At 42.8% G+C, this 21,698-nt stretch overlaps 1 protein-coding gene across 3 annotated transcripts in view; it reads right to left on the reverse strand.

Annotated features, from left to right (window-relative positions):
* Nucleotides 1-21,698, reverse strand: part of CUX2 (cut like homeobox 2) — a 533,765-nt gene that overhangs the window by 472,332 nt on the left and 39,735 nt on the right. The window contains exon 2 of one of the 3 annotated variants that reach the window (XM_075834888.1): nucleotides 5,692-5,842. The exons of the other annotated variants lie outside the window; for them this stretch is intronic. Coding sequence (XP_075691003.1) covers nucleotides 5,692-5,718 — 27 coding nt within the window. The 5' untranslated portion in view covers nucleotides 5,719-5,842. The remainder of the gene's footprint in view (nucleotides 1-5,691; nucleotides 5,843-21,698) is intronic. 3 annotated transcript variants of the gene reach the window in all.

Here is a 21,698-nt window from a genome sequence, read left to right on the forward strand (position 1 = left end):
ACTCCCACTGTTCTTGGATTGGCCAGAGCTGCTTACATGAGCAGTTCCGTTTAATCCGTGAACAGAGGGAGTGTCTTAGACTCAGTCTGAGAAGAACTGCGGCCATTTTGAGACAACACAGTGGGGACCCTAATACAGCGGATCCACGGCAGAGGAGGGCAACTGAAGGGCACCAGGTATTATTACTCCATATACCGAATCACATTTTGAATTTTTTCCTGGGACTTGAGGGTGGTTTTAAAGTGTACAACCACCTTGAGTAATAAAAACTAGAAAGCCTGCACATACTGTAGAAGCGTTTTGATATTTTACTGCCAGTGCAAGCTTCTTATCATTCTCTGCAGCCTTAAAGTGGTTCTTCTTCAATGATAAGCTGATCACAGCATGTCCCACTGCAAAAAACACTAGCTATCAGCTGTAATGTGTTGGGGAATCTGGAAGCAAATGTTTAATTCCCCTGCAGCACTGCCATAGGAAAAATAAGGCATTACACAGCGCTAAATTAAATCAATGGGCTGTCCATGTAATGCACGGATGTACTGCACCCCCAAAAGCAAGAGAGGCTCTTTGCAGCTACTCTTTACTCTGGCTAATAGGAAGGAGTCCTAAATAGAGGACTTCCCTCTATTAACTACCTAATAGGGACAACCCATTTAACCGCTCATATGATCTCTTCTATATATGTGCATTTAACTGCGGCCACTACGATAAATTCACTGAACTAGACCAGCTCTACATTTATTTTTTATATATCATGGAAATTAAAAAAAATAACCATTGATTTATTTAAAGTGCATGTGATGTCATTAGATTGTATACATTGATGGAATTGTTCACGTTCTGTTATTTTCTAGATTTACTGCCTGAATAGAACGATTAAAATACATTTTAATAAATGATTGCTAAAAATGGGCTCTTGAAGCCAAATTACAACAGGCTCAGTCAAATGGTCAGCAGCAGAGAAAGGTCTATTGGCAGTGATGTCGATTATCCACCCTTAGACCAGCCTCTCCTCTTATTGTATAATCGCTGAACCCAACTTGCTGAATAATTATCACGCTAATCCAACGCGTTTCTGCACCACTGATATACGTGGTACATCATCAGGGATTATTAATGTTTAGATTGTTATTGCCGGCTCGCACGGTTCTGTGCTGAATCAACCTCCGCACCATTGTATCAGAGTCGTGCACGAGGCGGCGATGGTAGCTTAACCCTTAAAAAGCTGCGATCTCTTTTAAGGGGTTAATCAGCGGGGACACAGCGATTGGTCCCCGCTATAGGAGCTGCGGCAACCGCTGTACAAGACAGCAGCTGGCACAGCTCCTGTGTCGGGAAGACGGCCGAACGAGGCGGTCAGCACGACGGAATAGAACGTCGCTGAGCGTTAAGCGGTTAAAGGGTTTTTCGTAACTATAATATTGATAGCATGTCCTTGAAATAGGACATCAATATCTGAGTTTTGTGGGTCCGACACACCGCCATTCAACTGCACGAATGGGCTCTATCGCACTCCTTCAGTATTTACTTCGGCACAGAACCGTACATTTCGTTTTGGCTATGCCTGATGCTGCAGCACAGTCCCATTCCCTTAAATTTGAATGGGACTAAACGGCTATGAACTGCAGTACCAGGCACAGCCACAACCAAATGTACGGTGCTGTCCCTGAGTGAAAAAAAACAACAAACTTTTTAAAGTTGTGGATCAGTGGCGGTGTCGGGAGTCGGCCTCCCACCGATCAGTTATTGACGGCCTGTTCTAAGGTTAAGGCTCCTATATTATGTCAAGATATGTCACCAATTTGTTAATGAATATCATCACCAGATCTATTTCATCAGCCAAATTGTGTGAAAAATTATACATCTGTACATAGTGCTTTATAAATGATTATTACTCACATTCATACATTAAAATTGCAAAATGAAAAACAAACAACAAAATAAAACAAAAATGTATCCAAAATGTTCAATTTATGTTCTCCCAGAGAACATACACCCACGGGGGCCAGCAACCCCCTACATATTAGATTGAGGGCAGATGCAGCCAATTTCAATCTAATGTATATGGACAGCTTAAATGTTTTTCTCATTTACTTTTCCAAACAGAAGGGGTACAAAGAATGCTTAAATTTACAAAACACTCGGCAAATATAAGGATTTTTAAATAGCAACCACAAGTAGTTACACGCTCAGATAACACTACAGTCTATGTAAGTGTATAAAAGATCATAAACACCTTAGTCAAAACAAACCATATTAATTAATCACAGAGAAAATGGACTGTTCAATGATTTTCAATATTTTGCGGTAAATGTCACTACAAAAATCTAAAAGGCTTTGAGAGTTTGTGTAGTTACTTGCTCAATGTACTGTAAATGGCCCTTGGAATAGAACCTGAAGCGCATGCACAGGACGTCACTGTAGCACTGGACAGCGGCCATGGTTTTCCGGAAGTAAAGGTCACCACTGTCCACTGGTTCTGCCAGGCCGGAACGAGACAGCTTTAAAATAATGTGGAAAACCGCAGACTCATTTACCACAGTTATCAATGCGGTTATCAATCAAATGCAAACATTAAACTATCTATTGTGGGCATTGTAAATCAGGTTACTGTAATTGGCTATTTCCTATTACAGCTCACTGAGAAATTTACAAATCATAAGGAAGAAACCTTTCAGCTTGGATGATGCCCAGAAAATGTTTTTGCCTACTTAAGATGACCGTGCTGTACAACCATATTAATAATACATATTGATTAGAAGATTACGTCAACATTCGGGGGGTTAAAAAAGTGTGATTCTTGCAGGCTATGAGAATTGATTTTCATAATGATAATGATAATCCCCAGTGTTTATAGAAGAGGACTGAAACTACTCAAAGTTCAGCTACAGTCAGCAAGCAGCTGGAAGTTTATTTCCAAAGGCAAGGAGAATTAACCCTATACATTTTTATACAGGGTGCAGCAGGGTAATCATCGGTCATGTTCAAGTTTAAACCCACATTTAAAAACGGATAGGATTTCATCCTCAGAGCAGACTAAAAAAAAAAACAAAACATTTCCTAGCTGTAGAAACATTCTGCAGTTAAGGGGTTTTCAAGTTAGAAGAAATCGATGGCCTATCCTCAGAATAGGCCAGCAATATCTGATTGGTGGAGGTGCGACTGCCGGCACTGAATGGTTATGGTTATGCGAGCGCTGCTTCCCCTTAAATGCTGTCACTGCGCGTACTGTGAATCGCCGACACACTCACAATATTACAGCCTTCTCCCATTCAAGTGTAGGCCATCAATTTCTTATAACTAGACAATCCCTTTAAAACAAGACAGACTCTCACCTCACTGAGGAATCAGGTTACACAGACATTGCAGCTTATAGTAGATGTTCTATCTTACCCCAGTGCTGGATTCACAGCTACACTGCTGTATCATCTCCTCCATGCTGCCTCAGTGTCACAAGGGGTTCGTGGACCCACTGGGCCGTACCGCCTTGGCGGTATGGCAGCTGGCCAACAGGACGCACGTCAGAGTCTATAGTTCGTATAGGGTACCTGTGACAGCTCGGACAGTAGCAAGGCTGGCTAGGCAGGGACATGGCAGCAGGTGGGCGTCAGGTGTGGAGAAGCAGGTCAGGCGTAGAACACAGCACAGCACGGCTACAGCAAGCACGGCACTAGATCAGGATACAGGAACAGGAAACACTGGGAGCAGGAAATACTAGGGGGCCAATTGCAAGACAGACTAGGGATACAACAACAAAGCTCAGGCATAGAAGTAGGGGGCTGGACCGCTCTTATAGTCCAGAGTACTCACAGGTCAAAGTTCAGGAACGAGGTCCGGTGCGCCCGCTGCCCCTTTAAGAGCGAGCACGAGCGTGCGCGCGCACCCTACGGGATCCAGCATTGGTGAGTAGACGCGAGCGCTGGCTTCTCCTGAGGAGGAGGCTGGGGCTAGCGCTTGCCGACTCGTGGCTGCGGCTGTCAGGGGAAGAACGGAGAAGACAGCCCAAAGCCACGTACATGACACTCAGCTTCTACATATATATATATATATATATTAGATAGAGGTACGAAAGGAGGATGCTCCTATTCTATGTATGCAGTGTATAGAAAGCATCATAGCAGTTAGGCTCCGCCCACTAGCTCAAAGAAAACCCCACCGATCAGATATTGATGGCCTATCTTGAGGATAGGTCATCCATTTGTTCTAATGGAAAACCCCTTTAAGTACACCTGGAAAAGATATGATGGCAGCATTATCAAAACTGGAAGGGAGAAGTGGGGCAGTTGTCCATAGAAACCAGTGAGGGCAACTGCTCTTCTTTGACAAATGTAACCTACTAAGCTGATGAACAGTAAAGATAAGCTCAGTTCACATAAGCGTCATGGCATCCGGTCTTTGAATAATAGTGGATGTTATGATATTGGAACGATTGTCAGTTTTTTTTCATAAATCTTGGTATTAACATTTTAAAAAAGCAATCCTACAGCTTTCTTTTTTTCAGTTTTGTAGACCAATGCAATAAGTGAAAAATAAATAAATAAAACAAGAAAATAATTCATATGTGTGTTAGGCAGCATACATCTGGTCTCCCACCCTCCTCCCCTCCTCCACCACCTCTAGTGCTGGTAAAACAGAACCTTTGATGAATGGGGAAGGGCTTAGGCTGCTACAGTAGGAAGCCCCTCCTATTTATCAATCCGTTGTTCCTTTGACAGTCTTCTGTGGAGGATGGAACACGCTAGGGAGAAGCCCTGTTTTGACAGATCTCTGCAAGTTTGTTCCAGGGTTTGCGGATATAGTTTTCTTTCTAGGTTATTTGTTTTTTTTAATTCAAAGTCCAATAAGACCCCTCCAATGACATTCACAGATATTTATTTGATAGAATTCCAGCTCCACTGAGTAAAGAGGTCTGAGTTCCTGACTAATGTGCAAGTGACTGCATTTCTATATCTTTTCACCACTTTTCTGAGGCTTTTTAGAGTGCTGTTCATGCTGCAAGCAGCTTTTCTCAGCCAGTGGTAGGGTCAGCTTGCTTGTCTGCCGGTTTCTCTTGCTAGAACCTTGTACTAGCCGCCATATCAGGAAAATTCACATACTGTCACTGTGCTCAATCTCGGACTTCAAAGTTCGAAAAAGAAGCCCATTTTTTATCTCTGTAATGGGTGATGACGGTTGAGGTGCAGGATACAGCACCTGCATGTACTGTAATATGCACTTCATTGGGGTACAAAATGGTGGAGCATGACCAGTACGTCTTAAGACGTGACTAGAGAAGCAGCGGGGTTACAAGGTAACTTCCTAATATGTGTGTGTATATATATATATATATATATATATATATATATATATAACTATCAAACAAAAATTTACATGTCTGTCATCTGCCCGGTCAGTAAATGAATACCCAACATGCGGTTTTCTATGAGCTGCTAATAGTTATCCTTCCCCTATTTTTCAGTTATGTAATCAGACTCTTAATACGTCCTAGCCCCTACATTCTTTACTTTTCTTGGTATTATAAAAAAACAAAACTAGGTACCATATATCTTTTTTTTTATATACTGTATGTAAAACAATGTTTAAAAAAAATGATTTGCTATTTCAATCATTAGCATTTTGATCTTTCGAATGTAAAAACATTATGATCATCCTAGTTTTTGGCCCATTCCCACAGGAAAAAAAATACCATACCTGCCAAGAATGTATCTGTAATCCCATATTTAGCCCTTATGTTGTGTTCTTCCTGCTCTTAATGATTCTGGATCTGTAAATGCTCATATAATTTTGTCTTGCCTGAAATACCAAGTCAGTAATCATGTACTCTCCAACTGCAAGATTATACCTAAATACAGGGAAAAGAGATTAAGCACGCTTGTAGACATATATATATATATATATATATATATATATATATATATATATATGTATATGTATATATATACATACACACACACACACATACATACATACATACATACACACACACACACACACACACACACACACACACACACAAGCCCTCCAATTGCTTACAGGAGCAATGTATAAAACCATTATTAGATAAACATCAGCTCAGTCCTCAAAAACCTCCGCCTAAGTAATAAAATAAAAGCTACGTTTTATAGCTGGGCATCCCGAGCATGAAACATATATCAATATCCTCCGGTGTATGCCTCTCCTTACGCTGAGGATACTGATTTTCGGTACAAAAGGTGGCTGTAATGGCTAAAACCATTATTGAAAACCGCTGCTGAGACCACCTCAGGGGAAGGCTCAATAATTGTTTCAAGCAGACGGTGTTTTTCCTCCTTTAACTGTAACAGGAGCAGAACAGACAGTACGTAATGGAATGATTGGGAAGGAATCTCTCAATGACAATAACGCAGGTGCTATAAAATGCCACAAGTCTAATGCAAGTAACCTAAAGATAAATATATAGATAAATAAAAAAAGCTATGTTATCCATTATTGAATTTGTGTATTAGTCATTGCAAAAAATAAATCTAGAAGTTGGTTAACGCTCCCATGTAATAGTCACCGTAAAACGAGACTAGACTCTGACAATTACGAGTTCTCTTAGGCTTCGCTCACATCTGCGCCAGGGTCTCATTCCGACATTCCGTCTGAGGTTTCCGTTTTCAATACCATTGATTTCAATGGTGACGGATCCGGTGCCAATGGTTTACGTTTGCCTCCGTTGTGCAAGGAACGGGGACCCTGGTGCAGATGTGAACGAAGCCACAGATGTAAAGATTTTACCCCTGATCCAGTAGAGTTTTTATTATAGAGAAGCTGTATGACTTGATATGTGCAGAGACAGGAACCATTGTCTCTATCTTTCTGAAAAGAATGAAAATTATCAGCCAGTAGATGTATAGTGTTATCTTTTCACCATTACTATTTGCTATGTACGACCCAAATAGCACCAGGAACTTCAGTATACAGGTGACATTAAAGCAACCCTCCAAACCCTCAAATTATAACTGTGAGGTAAATGGAGTAATATTACCTGGTGCCCTCTAGTTGTGCCCCACTCACGTGGATCTGCCGCTTCAGAGTCCCCTCTGTGTTGTCTCAAAAAGGCCACAGTGCTTCTCAGACTGAGCCTAAGACACTTTCTCTGGTTACAGAGTGGACAGAAATGCTCATGTGAGCAGCTCTGGCCAATCCGAGTACAGTGGGAGTGTCCCAGAACCATAGTCTAAGAAGCGCTGCAGCCATTTTGGGACAGCACAGAGACCCTAAAATGGCAGATGTACGGTAGAGGGGCACAATTGGATGCACCAGGTGATACTACTCTATATACCCATATATCGAGTCTGGAGAGTCGCTTTAACATTGTGCATTGGTAGAGGGGCAGGAGGGTACATACAGTGTAGATAGAACTGATATTTTAGTACCATAGACACAGTCACAGACTAAATGCTGTACACCAGTGGTGGCCAAACAGTAGATCATGATCTATAGGTAGATCTATATTGGGGACTAGAAGATGTCGGACTACCAATGAATGTTATTTCCCTGTAGGCTTCTAAACAAAAGAGTAAAAATAGCCTCCGCTCTGGTTTGTGTTTTAATGTACCTGCCACCATTAGTGAGAAGCTCATTCACAAATTATTCAAGGGCTCATGAGGCTCAACGAGTGCTGTTAGGTGAAGCAGGTCTCACATGCTGACTAACCGCTAAGGTTATATTCACACTTGCGTTTTGGCTTCCAATGGATATCACTAGTGCCCAACGGACCCACCCCATTGACTTACAATGGGTCCGTCGGTTCTGGCCTGCATGCAGCGCCGATTTTCCCATCAGATTTGACAGAATCTGTGACAAAGGCTCTGAACGAAGCCTCCAATGCAGATGTGAACAGAGCCCAACGTTGATACACCCTAGCAGAGAACAGGGGGGAGGAGCTACACAGTTTTGCAAGTGGAAGGTATGGATGCGGAGCTAATACAATAAGTAACTTTGGATGATATTACTTATTTGAGGAATCAGACATCTGAAATAGGCTGGTCATTAAGGGGTTAATCAAATTATGATTGATGTTTGGTTTTTTTTGCTGGAGAGTTACCTATGAAATGTAAAAATACATTGTTATATAGATGACGTCTGGCAATATCCTGATTTTCCTGAACTTACAGATGTGACTAGGACAAAAAGCCTGACCAATTCAAGAGCAGATTTAGTGTCCAGGCAGTAAGGCTGGGTTCACACGTGGCGGAATTTCACTAGAATTCCGCTGCGGACACTCCGCAGCGTTAATCCGCAGCGGAGCCGTTTCTCCATTGACTTCCACTTCTATTTAGAAGTGTTCGTCTAGACGATGCGTAAAATTCAGCTGCGGAGCATAGGCTGCGGAGCGGAATTTGGTGTCCGCAGCATGCTCTGTCTGTTGCGGACCAGTGGCGGACTGGTTGCGGACTCATGGCGGAATTTCTCCATTGACTTCAATGGAGAATCTAAATTCCGCAATGAAGTCCGCAGATGTTATGTGTGGTGCGGATATCGGGTGTGTTGCGGTGCGGATTTCCAGCCGGAGCAGGATATGACATCATCATTCTGTAGAGGAAAGGAAGCCGCCATTTTCGGCTTGCAGTCTGAAAGGATTTTTGAAAAGAAGAGAGAAAACTCTGAACCCAGGCTGCAATGTCCAGATATAGACGGATGGACATGGAGGTTTCGTCCCTGATAAATCTGGTAAGTACATGTATAAGTTTATGTCATGTTGTTTCAAGTGGTGTAGTATGTATGGTTTAACACTAGCAGCACCTGCAGTATGTCCATATTCTAAGGCAGATCACCATGTAACAGCTCCACCGTGAATCATGAGTACCAAGCTAAATGCAATATGCACTGTGTATTTATTTTGTAGGTGCATAATAGGCCAGAAATCTGGGACACCTCTATAGCAGCATATAGTGACCATAATGCACGGGAGGATGGATGGACCTATGTGTGCCGCGGTCTGTACCCCGAGTGGGATGGGATGCTGGAGAGGGAGCAGGGAGTGATTGGTAAGTTTGCATATAGTTTGTAATGCAGATAGTTCAAAACACTGGTTGCTAACGTTGTTTTGCATGATTAGCATGCTGTCAATTCTAGGCACTAATTTTGCCTTTCCTGCCTAGCTAAACCATAGCCCAGGTTCTGTCATGTCACTATGGCACGTGCGAAGTTGTTGACCACTTTCTTGCGACTGTAAGGGTATGTGCACCTGGCCTCTTGACGTACCGAAATCGTGCGTTTGACACACCATTTAACGGCAGGAAGTACGTTTTGAAAGCGTTGACAACCATATGCACATTCAAATGAATGGGCAGATTTTTGCCAGCGTATTGGAGGCGTATTGGCATGCCGCGTTATAGGCCTTAAATGCCTACTTTTGCCATGGCAACAGGTCGTGGGAACCCAGCCGTAGCCATAACCACTGGCTAGTAAAGCTCGGACCCAATGATGTGGTTGCATTGATGATATATCCTCAGGACAGGCCATAAGACGCGATTGATCTGAATACACCTGACTTCATCCCCTATGCCCTAATTTAAAAAACATCCTTCCTTTTACAGAAAATGATGTGCGCAACAGGTGGCAGACAGTCCGCAACAGATTCCGGAAGCAGGTGTCCAAAACACCAGCAAGTGGCTCCTCTCCGTCACGGTGCGCAGCGATCGCCCACTACGAGGAACTGGCTTTCCTGATTCCGTGCAGGGAGCTACGAAGGTGAGTTTCTATCCGCACACACACCTCGGTTAAAAGGGAGCGCATCAACCACGTGATTCCAATTGAACGGATTTCAATTTCCCTTCTTTGACGATTACAGTGGACATGTTTGCTTTGCTTTGGCCAGTGTCGTCACGAAAATGTCCCTTAACCTTACACATTATCACCTATCACTCTGCGTTGCTTATGTAACTCATTCTCTTCATGAAGAGAAAGCCTCTTTAGTTCCCCCCCCCAAGCTTGGTGTCAGTTCGTGTGTGTGTAGAATGGCACAAGGCTATGTTTCCGAGATTAGCGACTGACAAACAGTCCTCGAAATGTCTTCTCAATCACCAAACTCAGTGACTTTTTTTTCCTTGCAGAACTCACGGCAATATTCCACCACGGACGCCGCGAGTGAGTGCCCGTGCCCAGGTGCAGGAGCAGCCCGTGGCAGCCTCGACTGCCAACGTGACTGAGGATGATGTCCCCCACGAGCCAACCCCGGCCCCAGCTGTTCCTCCTGGCAACACCTCTCCAGCCCCCCCGGCAGAAACGTCCCGTCGTCGGCAACGAGTGGGTGGCCGAAAGCGTGTGGCCCCAGAGGAACCAAGCGACACGGTCGTGGGACAAGCGCTCAACATGATTCGGAGGGTGGAGGCGGAGGACGAATACCATAATTTCGGGTATTCCGTTGGTGGCCGCTGTCGCGGGATGGAATCCACTCGCCGGGCAGCATATATGACTTGTGTGTTTGCACTGGCAGATATTTTTGAGGCCCCCCAGCCCCTCCCCGATGTGGCAGATATTATTTTCAATCTGCGCACATTAACTGGCCGTAGGGCTGACCCCTCTGCCGCTGTGCCGCACGCCCCACCTCCTGCCTCTGCACCCTCACTGCAGGCCGAACCTTATTTTTCTCCATGGTCACATGGACAACCCCCAGGTTCCTCCTACCGTGCCTACCCCAATGTCCCAAACCCTTTGCCCACCCCATACTCTTCCGCTCTCCCACCTCTGCAGATTCATCCTCCCACCTCTGCGGCATATATGCCTTCTACCTCGACCTCCTCCTCAGCCCCCTCCTCGTATCCCCAATTTAGCCCCCCGCGCTACCAGACCTTGCATTAGGTTTTTGTTTTTCCTTGTTCGCGATTGGACCAGTGATCACATTTAGGGTCCAAGTTCTTGACTGAATGTTCTCAGGACGTCTAGTTGAGATGTGTAGACGTGCCATAAAAGTTAATTTAAATTTATGACTTTGCCTTGTGTGTTTGTCTCTTTTTATGTGCGGGCGCCAAAATGGGGAAGGGCATCAAGGGAACATCCGACTCACTTTTCAGACATGTGTTTTCGCTTATACACACACTTAGGGCCAATCAGAATAAACGTGTTTTTTTGGCCGTGGGAAGCACATCCAACAGAAAATTGAGCAATCCATAGGAGTATCATTGACAGAATAGCCTACTGTTTGGACATGAGACGGATTACTGCTGGGTAAGCTGCACACCAGCAACACAGGAGTATTGCAAAGGCATGGCCCCTTCAGAAGTCACGAAAAAATACGAGAACATATCTCGAACTGGTACACCACGACTGGCCTACCCAACGGAACCTCAGGGGCAGTGACAATGAAAGATTCTCTACAAAATATATACCTTCTTAGTTCTCGAATAAAAAATGCACAATGACCTTTGGTTGCTCTTACAGCAACCAAAGGGTCAACCCACAGTCGGACACGGCCTCTTTATTGAGCCTGCGTGAACAAAAGGAGAGGGAAATTCCAGAAAAATGTTACTATCACATTAGCAGACAAAAACATATACTTTGGCGTTGGACGTGTGAAGGTGCAAAAATATTACTTACACGTGTCCATTGCCAACGAAGGACAATGCTCACTATGGTGCGCAGCTCCCTATTCAAATTTTGCAGCCGTGATTGAACTGGTCGCTCCTGAAGTTAAGCCATTGGCCAACACTTCGGACTAGTAGACTTCGCCAGGCAGATTCACTTCTCCTTCGGGCCACACTTATACATGCCATGGGTGTGTCCAGCACGTGCTCAAAGGAAATGACCTCACAAATGAGGTCAGTGCCTAATTGGGAAGACTTGTTTTGAAAAACCGCAACTAAATCCGCAACGCAATCCGCAGCACTTTGGCAAAAAACGCACCGTAATCCGCAATGCGGATTATGTGCGGCATTGATGCGGACACTTGCGGAGAAAATCCGCCTCGTGTGGTCATGCCCTAAGAAGTTTCATCAGTACAGCAGCTATTAGTAGTACATTTCTAGTCACATTGGCCACCTGACTCTTAGGACATGACCAGCCCCTGCCATAGACATTACAATGAACGTTACCATCAGATACAGTTGCATCATCGACTATCTATCTTTAGATGTGAGGACCACAAGTGTGACTTCTTGTACAGTATGGAATGTTAGATCCAACATCGTTGGTGCATTATATATTTTCGGAATAAGCTTTTCTCAGAGCAGTTGAGTAATGCTCCCCTGGTCACAATGTATTCCCCAGAACAATGTTCATTTACATAGTGCTCAGGATTACACCGCAGAAGCAGTCTTTGTAGGTTTCTTCCCTGCTCAATCACTTTTCCCTCTCTTCCCCATCAATACCATGTCATAAATTTCAGTGCATAAAATATTAAGATCAACAGACTAACAAACCACTTGCAGACACCAAATTTACTGGTAACTGTAAAATCTTAGACCAGGAACATTAATGCGGGAAAAGCAAGTACAATTACACGAAAACTGCAATATCACATGCCCATCTTATCTCATTTCAGACACAAACAAACCGCGGCTCGATCATTACACTTCACAATCCATATCATTACTATTTCCATTATGCCTGATGGAGAAGACCAGAAATGTTCATTCAATCACTGCGATAGTTTTAACTTTTACTCCGTTTAGTCCTAGTTAGTATATAAGGGGTTTACCTTAAAAGGAAATGGATCAACTAGAAATTTTTTTTTCACTAATTAAAACCAGATAGTGAAACCATGCTTTTTTCTAAATGTGGATTTATCTTTTGATCGTAGATTTTTTTTTATTTACTCTATGTGGTGTACATGATTATGGGGGCAGCCATCTTGCCTTAGCTGCTATTAACAGCATTTATAGATATGCTTTACGGCAGCCACATGGACCATAGGAACCTGTGAACAGGGGGGGGGGGGCCATTAACTTCTATGGGTGAGTGTTCTAGGCATGCTCTGTGACCTGTGTAGAGGTCATTGTACAGGAAGGGACAGGAGGGGAGCTGTGTCCATCACCTATTATCAATGGTGGATCCTGTGTTCTCTATATAGAGCCGTTACCTCTCAATTTAAACCTGCCTGTGATGATAATGAGATGAATGCTGAGAAGTGATCTCTACAGAACAGGAAGTGTCAGTCTATTGTAGGGATGCACGATGCGTCGAAATTTCGATACCATTTCGATGTTGTGTGGGGACAAATAGTTCAATACCGTAAATTAATATATTTCGATACTAAGCTGCGTGGACGCACAGCTTAGTATTGCAATAAATGAAGAGAACATGGTGCGCGTGCACTGTACAGCGCCCACGATGTTTTCTTCCATCAGTGACCACCCCGCTCATCATTAGTGCCGGCCGCGTCCCAATAGGAGGGAGGAACGCTCCTCCTTCCTTTCTCTACTGCCACCAATAATAATCTGAGAATTTGAGAAAGGGGCAGGAAGAGGAGTGTCGCGAGTGGCACAGGTTTCCTGATGACGTGCCTGTGTTGCTCGCGCTGCAGTGTACAGTGACGGACCAGCCCCAGGCAGGTATTAGAGCAGAGCAAAAAACTTAAAGAGGCTCTGTCACCAGATTTTCAAACCCCTATCTCGTATTGCAGCAGATCGGCGCTGCAATGTAGATAACAGTAAAGTTTTTTTTTTCAAAAACGAGCATTTTTGGCCAAGTTATGAGCATTTTTATATTTGTTATCTACATTGCAGCGCCGATCTGCTGCAATACGAGATAGGGGTTTGAAAATCTGGTGACAGAGCCTCTTTAAATAAAGGCACTAGTCGTTTTTGCAGCAAGCATTGAGGAAAATTGGGGTTAATGTGACCCACATTAACCCCAGTGTTGCTATTATGTGAGGGAAATGATGAAGTCACTTATCATTAGTGTCAGGCACAGGGTGTTATGAATTTAGTACCTCTATATGTGTCTCACATGAATAGTAATTATGGGCAACATTGGGTTAATGTGTGAGGTACATGATGGGGTTAATTACTATTAATGTGAGCCACATTGAGGTTCAAAATTGATAACACCATGCTCCTCAGAAAATGGAAGAACTTTATATTTTTGAGTTTTTTTTTATTGTTGGCAAAGTATCGTTTTGGTATTGAGTATCACAATACTACTCAATAGTATCGGTATCAAAATCCAAATTCTGGCTTCATGACAACCCTAGTCTATTGTAAGGCGTGGCCAGAGTGAAAACTGCAAGATTTTAAGATTATTTTTTAATATAGATAATGACAGTACAATGACAAACTTCTTAAAGAATATGTTTAACATAAAAACTTGATTTAAAGTGTACCTAATCTTTTAGGTAACTTCAAAATGAGCTATAATATGTGTGTACATGAGGAATAACACTATGTCTTGCCATTATATGAGTTGTATTCTGAGTTTTCTAACAGTTTTCTCCTCTGCCGGTTCTAACTCTAATTCTCAGTTGTTTCTGAGCTAGTGGACAGAACCTAACGGCTATTATATCTTCTATACACTGCACACATCGAAGAGGAAAATCCTGCTTTCCTATCTTCATCTAATACATACTGTATATAGAGGCTGAGACAGCATGGAGGAGATAATACAGCAGTGATGAGAAGTGTATTTGTGAATCCAGCTTTGGGATATGATAGAACACCTACTATAAGCTGCTACAACATCTGTGTCTGTCTGTCACTGTCTCACCCCCCTGCCTTCTCTATAGACTTATAAGGGCAGCTGTAGCCTGATCGATCAGTGAGCTGAGAGTCTGTCTGGCCTTAAAGGGATTGTCCAGTCATAAGAAATCGAAGGCCTACACTTGAATGGGAGAAGGCTGTAATACTGCTGTGTCGGCAATATGAGCAGATAAGGAATGAAGGGAAGCAGCGCTCATACAAGCACCGTGGCCCCTTCAAAACAGCTGATCGGCAAGGGCCAGTAGTCTGACCAACACCGATCAAAAATTGATAGCCTATCCTGAGGATAGGCCATCAATTTCTTATGACTGAACAACAGAAAAAGCTGTAAAATCAGAGTTAGAAAGTGGGGAGGAAAGTAGCCTGATAAATGGAGAAAGAGACATTTTCTATAATTACATACTTTATATTGGCTTATACTTTTGAGCTAATCAAACTTTGTTGAAAAGTTAGTGTCCATTTAAACAATAGGTAATTTTCTAATGACATATTACCTTTAAAAATAGTTTAACCCCTTAAGGACCCATGACGAAAATACACGTCATGGAGCAGGGGGTGATGTTTGGAGCTGTCAGCTCTGTATTACAGCTGACATGCTGCTGTCCCAGGCCGTTTAACTAGTTAAATTCCGCGGTCAATAACGACCGCAGCATTTAAACTGTTAGGAGGAGGCGGCGGCCCCCACCGACAGCTCAACGGCCCCCCACAGCGCGATTGGGGGGCGTCGATGGTCATCATGGATGTGCGGGGGCCTTATAAAGGCCCCCAGGGCTGCCTTCTGTCACAGCTTAGCAGAAGTCTGTAAAAATGACAATATACTGCATTACATTTGTATTGCAGTTTATTATACCAGCGATCTAACGATCGCTGGTTCAAGTTCCCTAGGGGGACTAATAAAATGTGTAAAAGAAAGTTAAATTCATTTTTAAAAAGTGTAAAAAAAAATACAAAAATATTAAAAGTTAAAAAAAAAAAACATTTTCCCACTTTTCTTCAAGCAAGAAATAAAAATAAAAATTTGTATCGCCGCATCAGTAAAAGTCTGAACTATTACAATACACCATTATTTAACTCGCACGGTGAACGGCCTAAAAAATTATTAAAAACACCCGAATCATTACTTTTTGGTCACCTTAGTTCTAAAAAAAAATGAAATAAAAAGTGATCAAAAAATCGTATGTACCAAAAGATGGTACTAATAAAAACTACAGCTCGTCTTGCAAAAAATAAGCCCTCACACCGATCAATCGACGAAAAAATAAAAAAGTTATGGCTCTCAGAATGTGGTGAAACAGAACAATTTTTTGGTTAACAAATAGTTTTTTTCTTTGTAAAATTAGTAAAATATAAAAAAGCTAAATAAATTTGGTATCACCGTAATCGTATTGGGACGCAGAATAAAGTTCAGTTGTCGTTTTTGTATGTGGTGTTTTACAGTGTGTAGTATTATATTCAGGCGCGCAGTGTTTGGTGTAATTATATTTAGGGGCACAGCATGTGCTCACCATGATAATTTTATTTTCGTTTATAGGTGTGGAAATGTTGGAAAAGTGAGGAGTCAAAGACATCTGAGTGGCAAATTCTGCAGAAATCAGTCATGGTCGGGAGAAGTCATCATGTGCTCTGGACTGGATACAGAAGAAAAGAGGAAAAAAACTACTAGAATCTGAGACGTCGTCACCTGTGAGTCACTAGATTTATAGAGAATCTGTCACCTCTCCTGACATATTTATTATAGGAAATCCTTGTATTTCACAAAAAGTCTTTCTGCAGTCCAGGACTGATAGACAATTCCCCTTGTCAGGAGGATGTGTCCCAGCACAGTGTGATACTGTCAGTATGGAGGGGCACAGCCCTGTGACAAGGGGAATCGTAACACCCATTTGTTAATGCTTGCCCAAAAAGGTAGTGTTAAAAATAGTTACGGCACGGCGGCGGTGCGGAAGGGGGGCCCAAGTTTGGGTAACAGCCCATGGTCTACTTAATCCGCCACTGAGTATCTGCCCATGTTTATGTGCATAATTACACAAGTCCAGGGTATATCCAAGGACCTGAGATTCTATCATGCGGTATAAGGCGTGCATATGTCTCATAGATCTGTCATTATTGCATTCAAGGGTTCAATATTTTCCTTACTTTAAAGTGAGATATTAAGCTATCAGTTTATACAAAGGTACAATAATTTGTCTCCCTTTGACCCTGCTCCACTACAAGTCTATCAAAAATGCTTTGTGGATTCACTGCTCTGATAACGACGTTTGATTCATTTTACAACCTCTATTCAGGGAGGATATATAACCTTTATGTACTCCGAATATACACGATAAGTGCACCCGTCCTCTGAAATATATGGCTTTGTCTATGCACCTGCCATACACTATTAATGTCCTCCTTCTCCACAGCTGAATTATCATGTACAGTACAGTGCATCACTGAATAGACTGCCGGGCCTACAAATGAAGCAATTTGTTACAAAAAATGTCCCCAGCTCACACCTTTGTCCTTACAATTGAGGCTGCGTTCACATCTGCATTGTGGCTTCCATTTTAATGTATCCATCAGAGGACCACAAGACTGAAAGTTAACGTTTCCGTCAAAACACCCATTGATTTCAATGGGTTTTATTTTTGCATCAGTTGTGCTCAGTTAGGGTATGTGCACACGTAGTGACCAAAAACGTCTGAAAATACAGAGCTGTTTTCAAGGGAAAACAGACCCTGCTTTTCAGACGTTTTTTGAGCAACTCGCGTTTTTCGCTGCATTTTTCGCGGCGTTTTTTACGTCCGTTTTTGGAGCTGTTTTCATTGGAGTCTATGAGAAAACAGCTCCAAAAACGTCCAAAGAAGTGTCCTGCACTTCTTTTGACGAGGCTGTATTTTTACGCGTCGTCGTTTGACAGCTGTCAAACGACGACACGTAAATGACAGGTCGTCTGCACAGTACGTCGGCAAACCCATTCAAATGAATGGGCAGATGTTTGCCGACGTATTGTAGCCTTATTTTCAGACGTAAAACGAGGCATAATACGCCTCGTTTACGTCTGAAAATAGGTCGTGTGAACCCAGCCTTAGGCTCTGCTCCGTCCGGTTTCAGTTTTTTTTTTTTGACAGACGAAATACCGTAGTCTGCTGCACTATTGTTTCCGTCAAATTTTCATTTTTTTTCTCCCCACCTTCGAAAAGTTATAACTTTTTGATTTCTCTGTCTATATAGTACTATGAGGGCTTGATTTTTGCAGGACGAGTTTTAGTTTTTCGTAGCACCATTTATTGTGCCATATATATATATATATATATATATATATATATACATATATATATATATATACATACATATATATATAATGTACTAGGAAACGGGTAAAAATTATTTGTGGGGTAGAAAATGAAAAAAAAAACCAGCAATTCCTCCATTGTTTTTTGCGCTTAGTTTTTACAGAATTCACCATGCAATTAAAATAACATGTTAACTTTATTCTGCGGGTCAATACGATTACGGCGATACTACATATATATCGTTTTTTCTATATTTTAGTACTTTCACAAGGAAAAAAAGAAGTGTAAAAAAATTAATTTATTTGGTGTCGGCAAATTCTGAGAGCCATAACTTTTTTATTTTTTATGTTGATTAAGTGGTATGAGGGCTTATTTTTTGCGGGATAAGCTGTAGTTCTTAATGCTGCCATTTTGTTGGTACATGCGAGGTTTTGATCACTTTTTATTCCATTTTTTGTGGGAGATGAGGTGACCAAAAAATAGCGATTACGGCATTTACATTTTTAAGCCAGAGGCAGGGCTTAATATGAGCACAAAGATGGCAGAACTGGGTTCCCTTCATTAGGCCCCCAGACTGCCATAGCAACCATCGCCACCCCGCAATAGCATTGCAGGGGGCGCGATGAGCTGCTAGAGGGGGTCTCCCCCTGCTTTCTAACGATTTAAATGCCGTGGCGCTATTGACCACAGCATTTAACGGGTTAAACGAGCGAGATCGCGATCGAGCGTGATCCTGCTCGATACTGTGAAGTGCCGATTGTAACATACAGCCAACACGCGCATCGTATGGAGCGGGCTCACTCCATGGGACCTCACTATACTTCCCCTACCCGGCTATGACATAGCCATACGTCAAATGTCGGGAAGGGGTTAATGGATGATGGATGCAAACTGATATGCCATCCGTTTGTATCAGTTATGCATTACGTTTAACGGATCAGGTTTTTTAATGCACATGCGCAGACTAAAAATAAGATAAGAACGGATCCGTTATAACTGATTATAAACTAAGGCTCTGTTCATATCTGCGTTGGGGTCCCGTTCTGACATTCCATGGAGGTTTCTATCAGAACGGGACCCTGAGCAGACACAAACTGACACCAGAGGTTTCCGTTTCCATCACCATTGATTTCAGCAAATTGACGGGTCCGGTGCACAAGAGACAAACGGAAACCACGGGCACTGGCTCCATCACCATTGAAATCAATGGCGATGGAAACGGAAACCTCTGGTTTCCATCGGTGTCAGTTTGTGTCTGCTCAGGGTCCCGTTCTGACGGAAACCTCCGATGGAATGTCAGAACGGGACCCCAACGCAGATGTGAATAGAGTCTTACACAATCGGAAAGAAAATAGTCCGTTTTCTTGACGGTATCCAGTAAACTGATCTGTCAAAAACAAACATTTTACCTTCCATTGCATTCAGTCTGCCATCAAGCAGTCTGTCCGTTTTTTTATTTTATTTCAATGGGTTTGCTAAAACGGATGCCACAACACAGATGAGAACAAAGCCTTACCTGTACAATGCCAGCTAAGTACAGTTGCAAGTTTAGATTGGCTGATTATGCAGAGTTTGCCATAATGTATTGGAGACAAGAGATTTATTAATACTAGCACACAGTGAGAGCCAAGGGCAGACATACCCTATATTGCACAGGAGCCCAGATGATTAAAGGGGGTACTGTCACCTTAAAAGATGGTTTCTATTGTCTATTAGGGTAAGTTCACATGGCACGACAGAAAAACGGTCGAAAAATCGGACGCATAACGCCTCCAAACATCTGCCCATTGATTTCAATGGGAAAATGGCGTTCTGTTTCGACGGAGCATTTTTTGCTGAGTTTTTTTACGCGTAAAAAAACGGCCGCGAAAAAGAAGTGCAGGACACTTCTTGGGACGTTTTTGGAGCCGTTTTCCATAGACTCCAAAAACAGCCGTAAAAAAACGCAGTGAAAATCGCGAGTGGCACAAAAAACTTCTGAAAATCAGGAGCTGTTTTCTCTTGAAAAAAGCTCCGTATTTTGAGACATTTTTGACTCTGCGTGTGAACATACCCTTAGGATTCACACGAGCGTTTTGCGCGTGCAAAATGTCAATAACAGCTCCGTATGTCAGCAGCATATGATGCGTGGCTGCGTGATTTTCGCGCAGCCGCCATCATTATGACACTCTGTTTGTAAACAGAAAAGTACGTGGTATTTTCTGTTTTCATTCATAGTTTTGACTACTGTAGCGTGCATCACGCGCGGCAGACGGAAGTACGTGTGTGTGCCGTGCTCGGTTTTCACGCCCCCATTGACTTCAATGGGTGCATGATGCGCGAAAAACGGGCAAATATAGGACATGTCGTGAGTTTTATGCAGCGGACATACCCATTGACTAACATAGGTCCGTGCGACGCTCGTGAAGATCACATGCGTGACACGGACGTATTATACGTTCATCTGAATAAGCCCTTAGATTGCATGTAAGTGACTGAGCTACTTAATTTCATGGCTCACAATTACTAGATTGTTGAAGACATAAGGGGGGTGCGCTATATGCGGAGCTATTTGAGAGCAAGGGCCCCATAAGCTGTTCTTGCCCTCTGCTGTCTGTGTCTGCTCCTGGTAAGAGCGTTGTTCCGGGCTATCTCTCAGTACAGCAATAGCCAGATTCTTCAACAGGCCGTCTGGAAAAACTAGAAAAGAAATCCCAGGAGACAAAATTGAACTGCGCTTTCCTAGAGCCACTGCCACTACATTCTAGCGATTGGAGAAATTTGTAAATGATATGCAAAAATTGCCCCCCCCCCCCAAAAAAAAAAAGAAAAAAAGGATTTTCATGGTATGTTCAGATGTGCCAGAATTGCTGCAGATTTACAGTGCGGATTATGCACTGTAAGTACATGGCGAGTTACAGTACAATACATGTGCAGGGGATTTTCAAAAATCTGGATTTTCCAGATTCCCTAATAAACTTTTAGTGAGCAAGTTTGCTAGACAGCAATGGCACAAACATATTCTGGTGGAAAGCCACTGCCGCCACAGCTAGAAGGTAACTACCATGGTTCTCCGTGCTTCTGCTATGACCTCATACTCCTCACTTGCACTTACCACTCATTCATTCCTTCATTTCTAGCTTTCTTTTTATCATCTACTGTCACTTAAACTTAGGCTCTGGTTTGAAGTCACTTTAAATGATAGGTAATTGCATAATAATGTTAGCATATGAACTGTTCACCTGCAGGCCCATCATCAGCGTAGGGTATGTTCACACAGAGTTTTTTGGCACTGCTTTTGACCGAGAAACCGTGCCAAAAAAACGTCTGAAAACGCCTCGCATTGATTTCAATGGGAAGTGGGGGCGTTTTTTATCCCGCAAGCGGACAAAAACGCTTGTGGGTCAAAGAAGCGTGATGTTTTTTCTTCAGACATTTCCGTCTCTGACCTCCCATTGACATCAACGGGAGGCAGAGAGAGCGGTTATCGCGGTGCTAAATGGCCGCAGATGAAAAACGCAACCAGTGTTCCTTCTTTAAAGAGGCTCTGTCACCAGATTTTGCAACCCCTATCTGCTATTGCAGCAGATAGGCACTGCAATGTAGATTACAGTAACGTTTTTATTTTTAAAAAACGAGCATTTTTGGACAAGTTATGACCATTTTCGTATTTATGCAAATGAGGCTTGCAAAAGTCCAAGTGGGCGTGTTGAAAAGTAAAAGTACAACTGGGCGTGTATTATGTGCGTACATCGGGGCGTGTTTACTACTTTTACTAGCTGGG

This window comes from Rhinoderma darwinii, chromosome 1 (genome assembly GCF_050947455.1).
Source record: "Rhinoderma darwinii isolate aRhiDar2 chromosome 1, aRhiDar2.hap1, whole genome shotgun sequence".
In the NCBI taxonomy this organism is placed as follows: domain Eukaryota; kingdom Metazoa; phylum Chordata; class Amphibia; order Anura; family Rhinodermatidae; genus Rhinoderma; species Rhinoderma darwinii.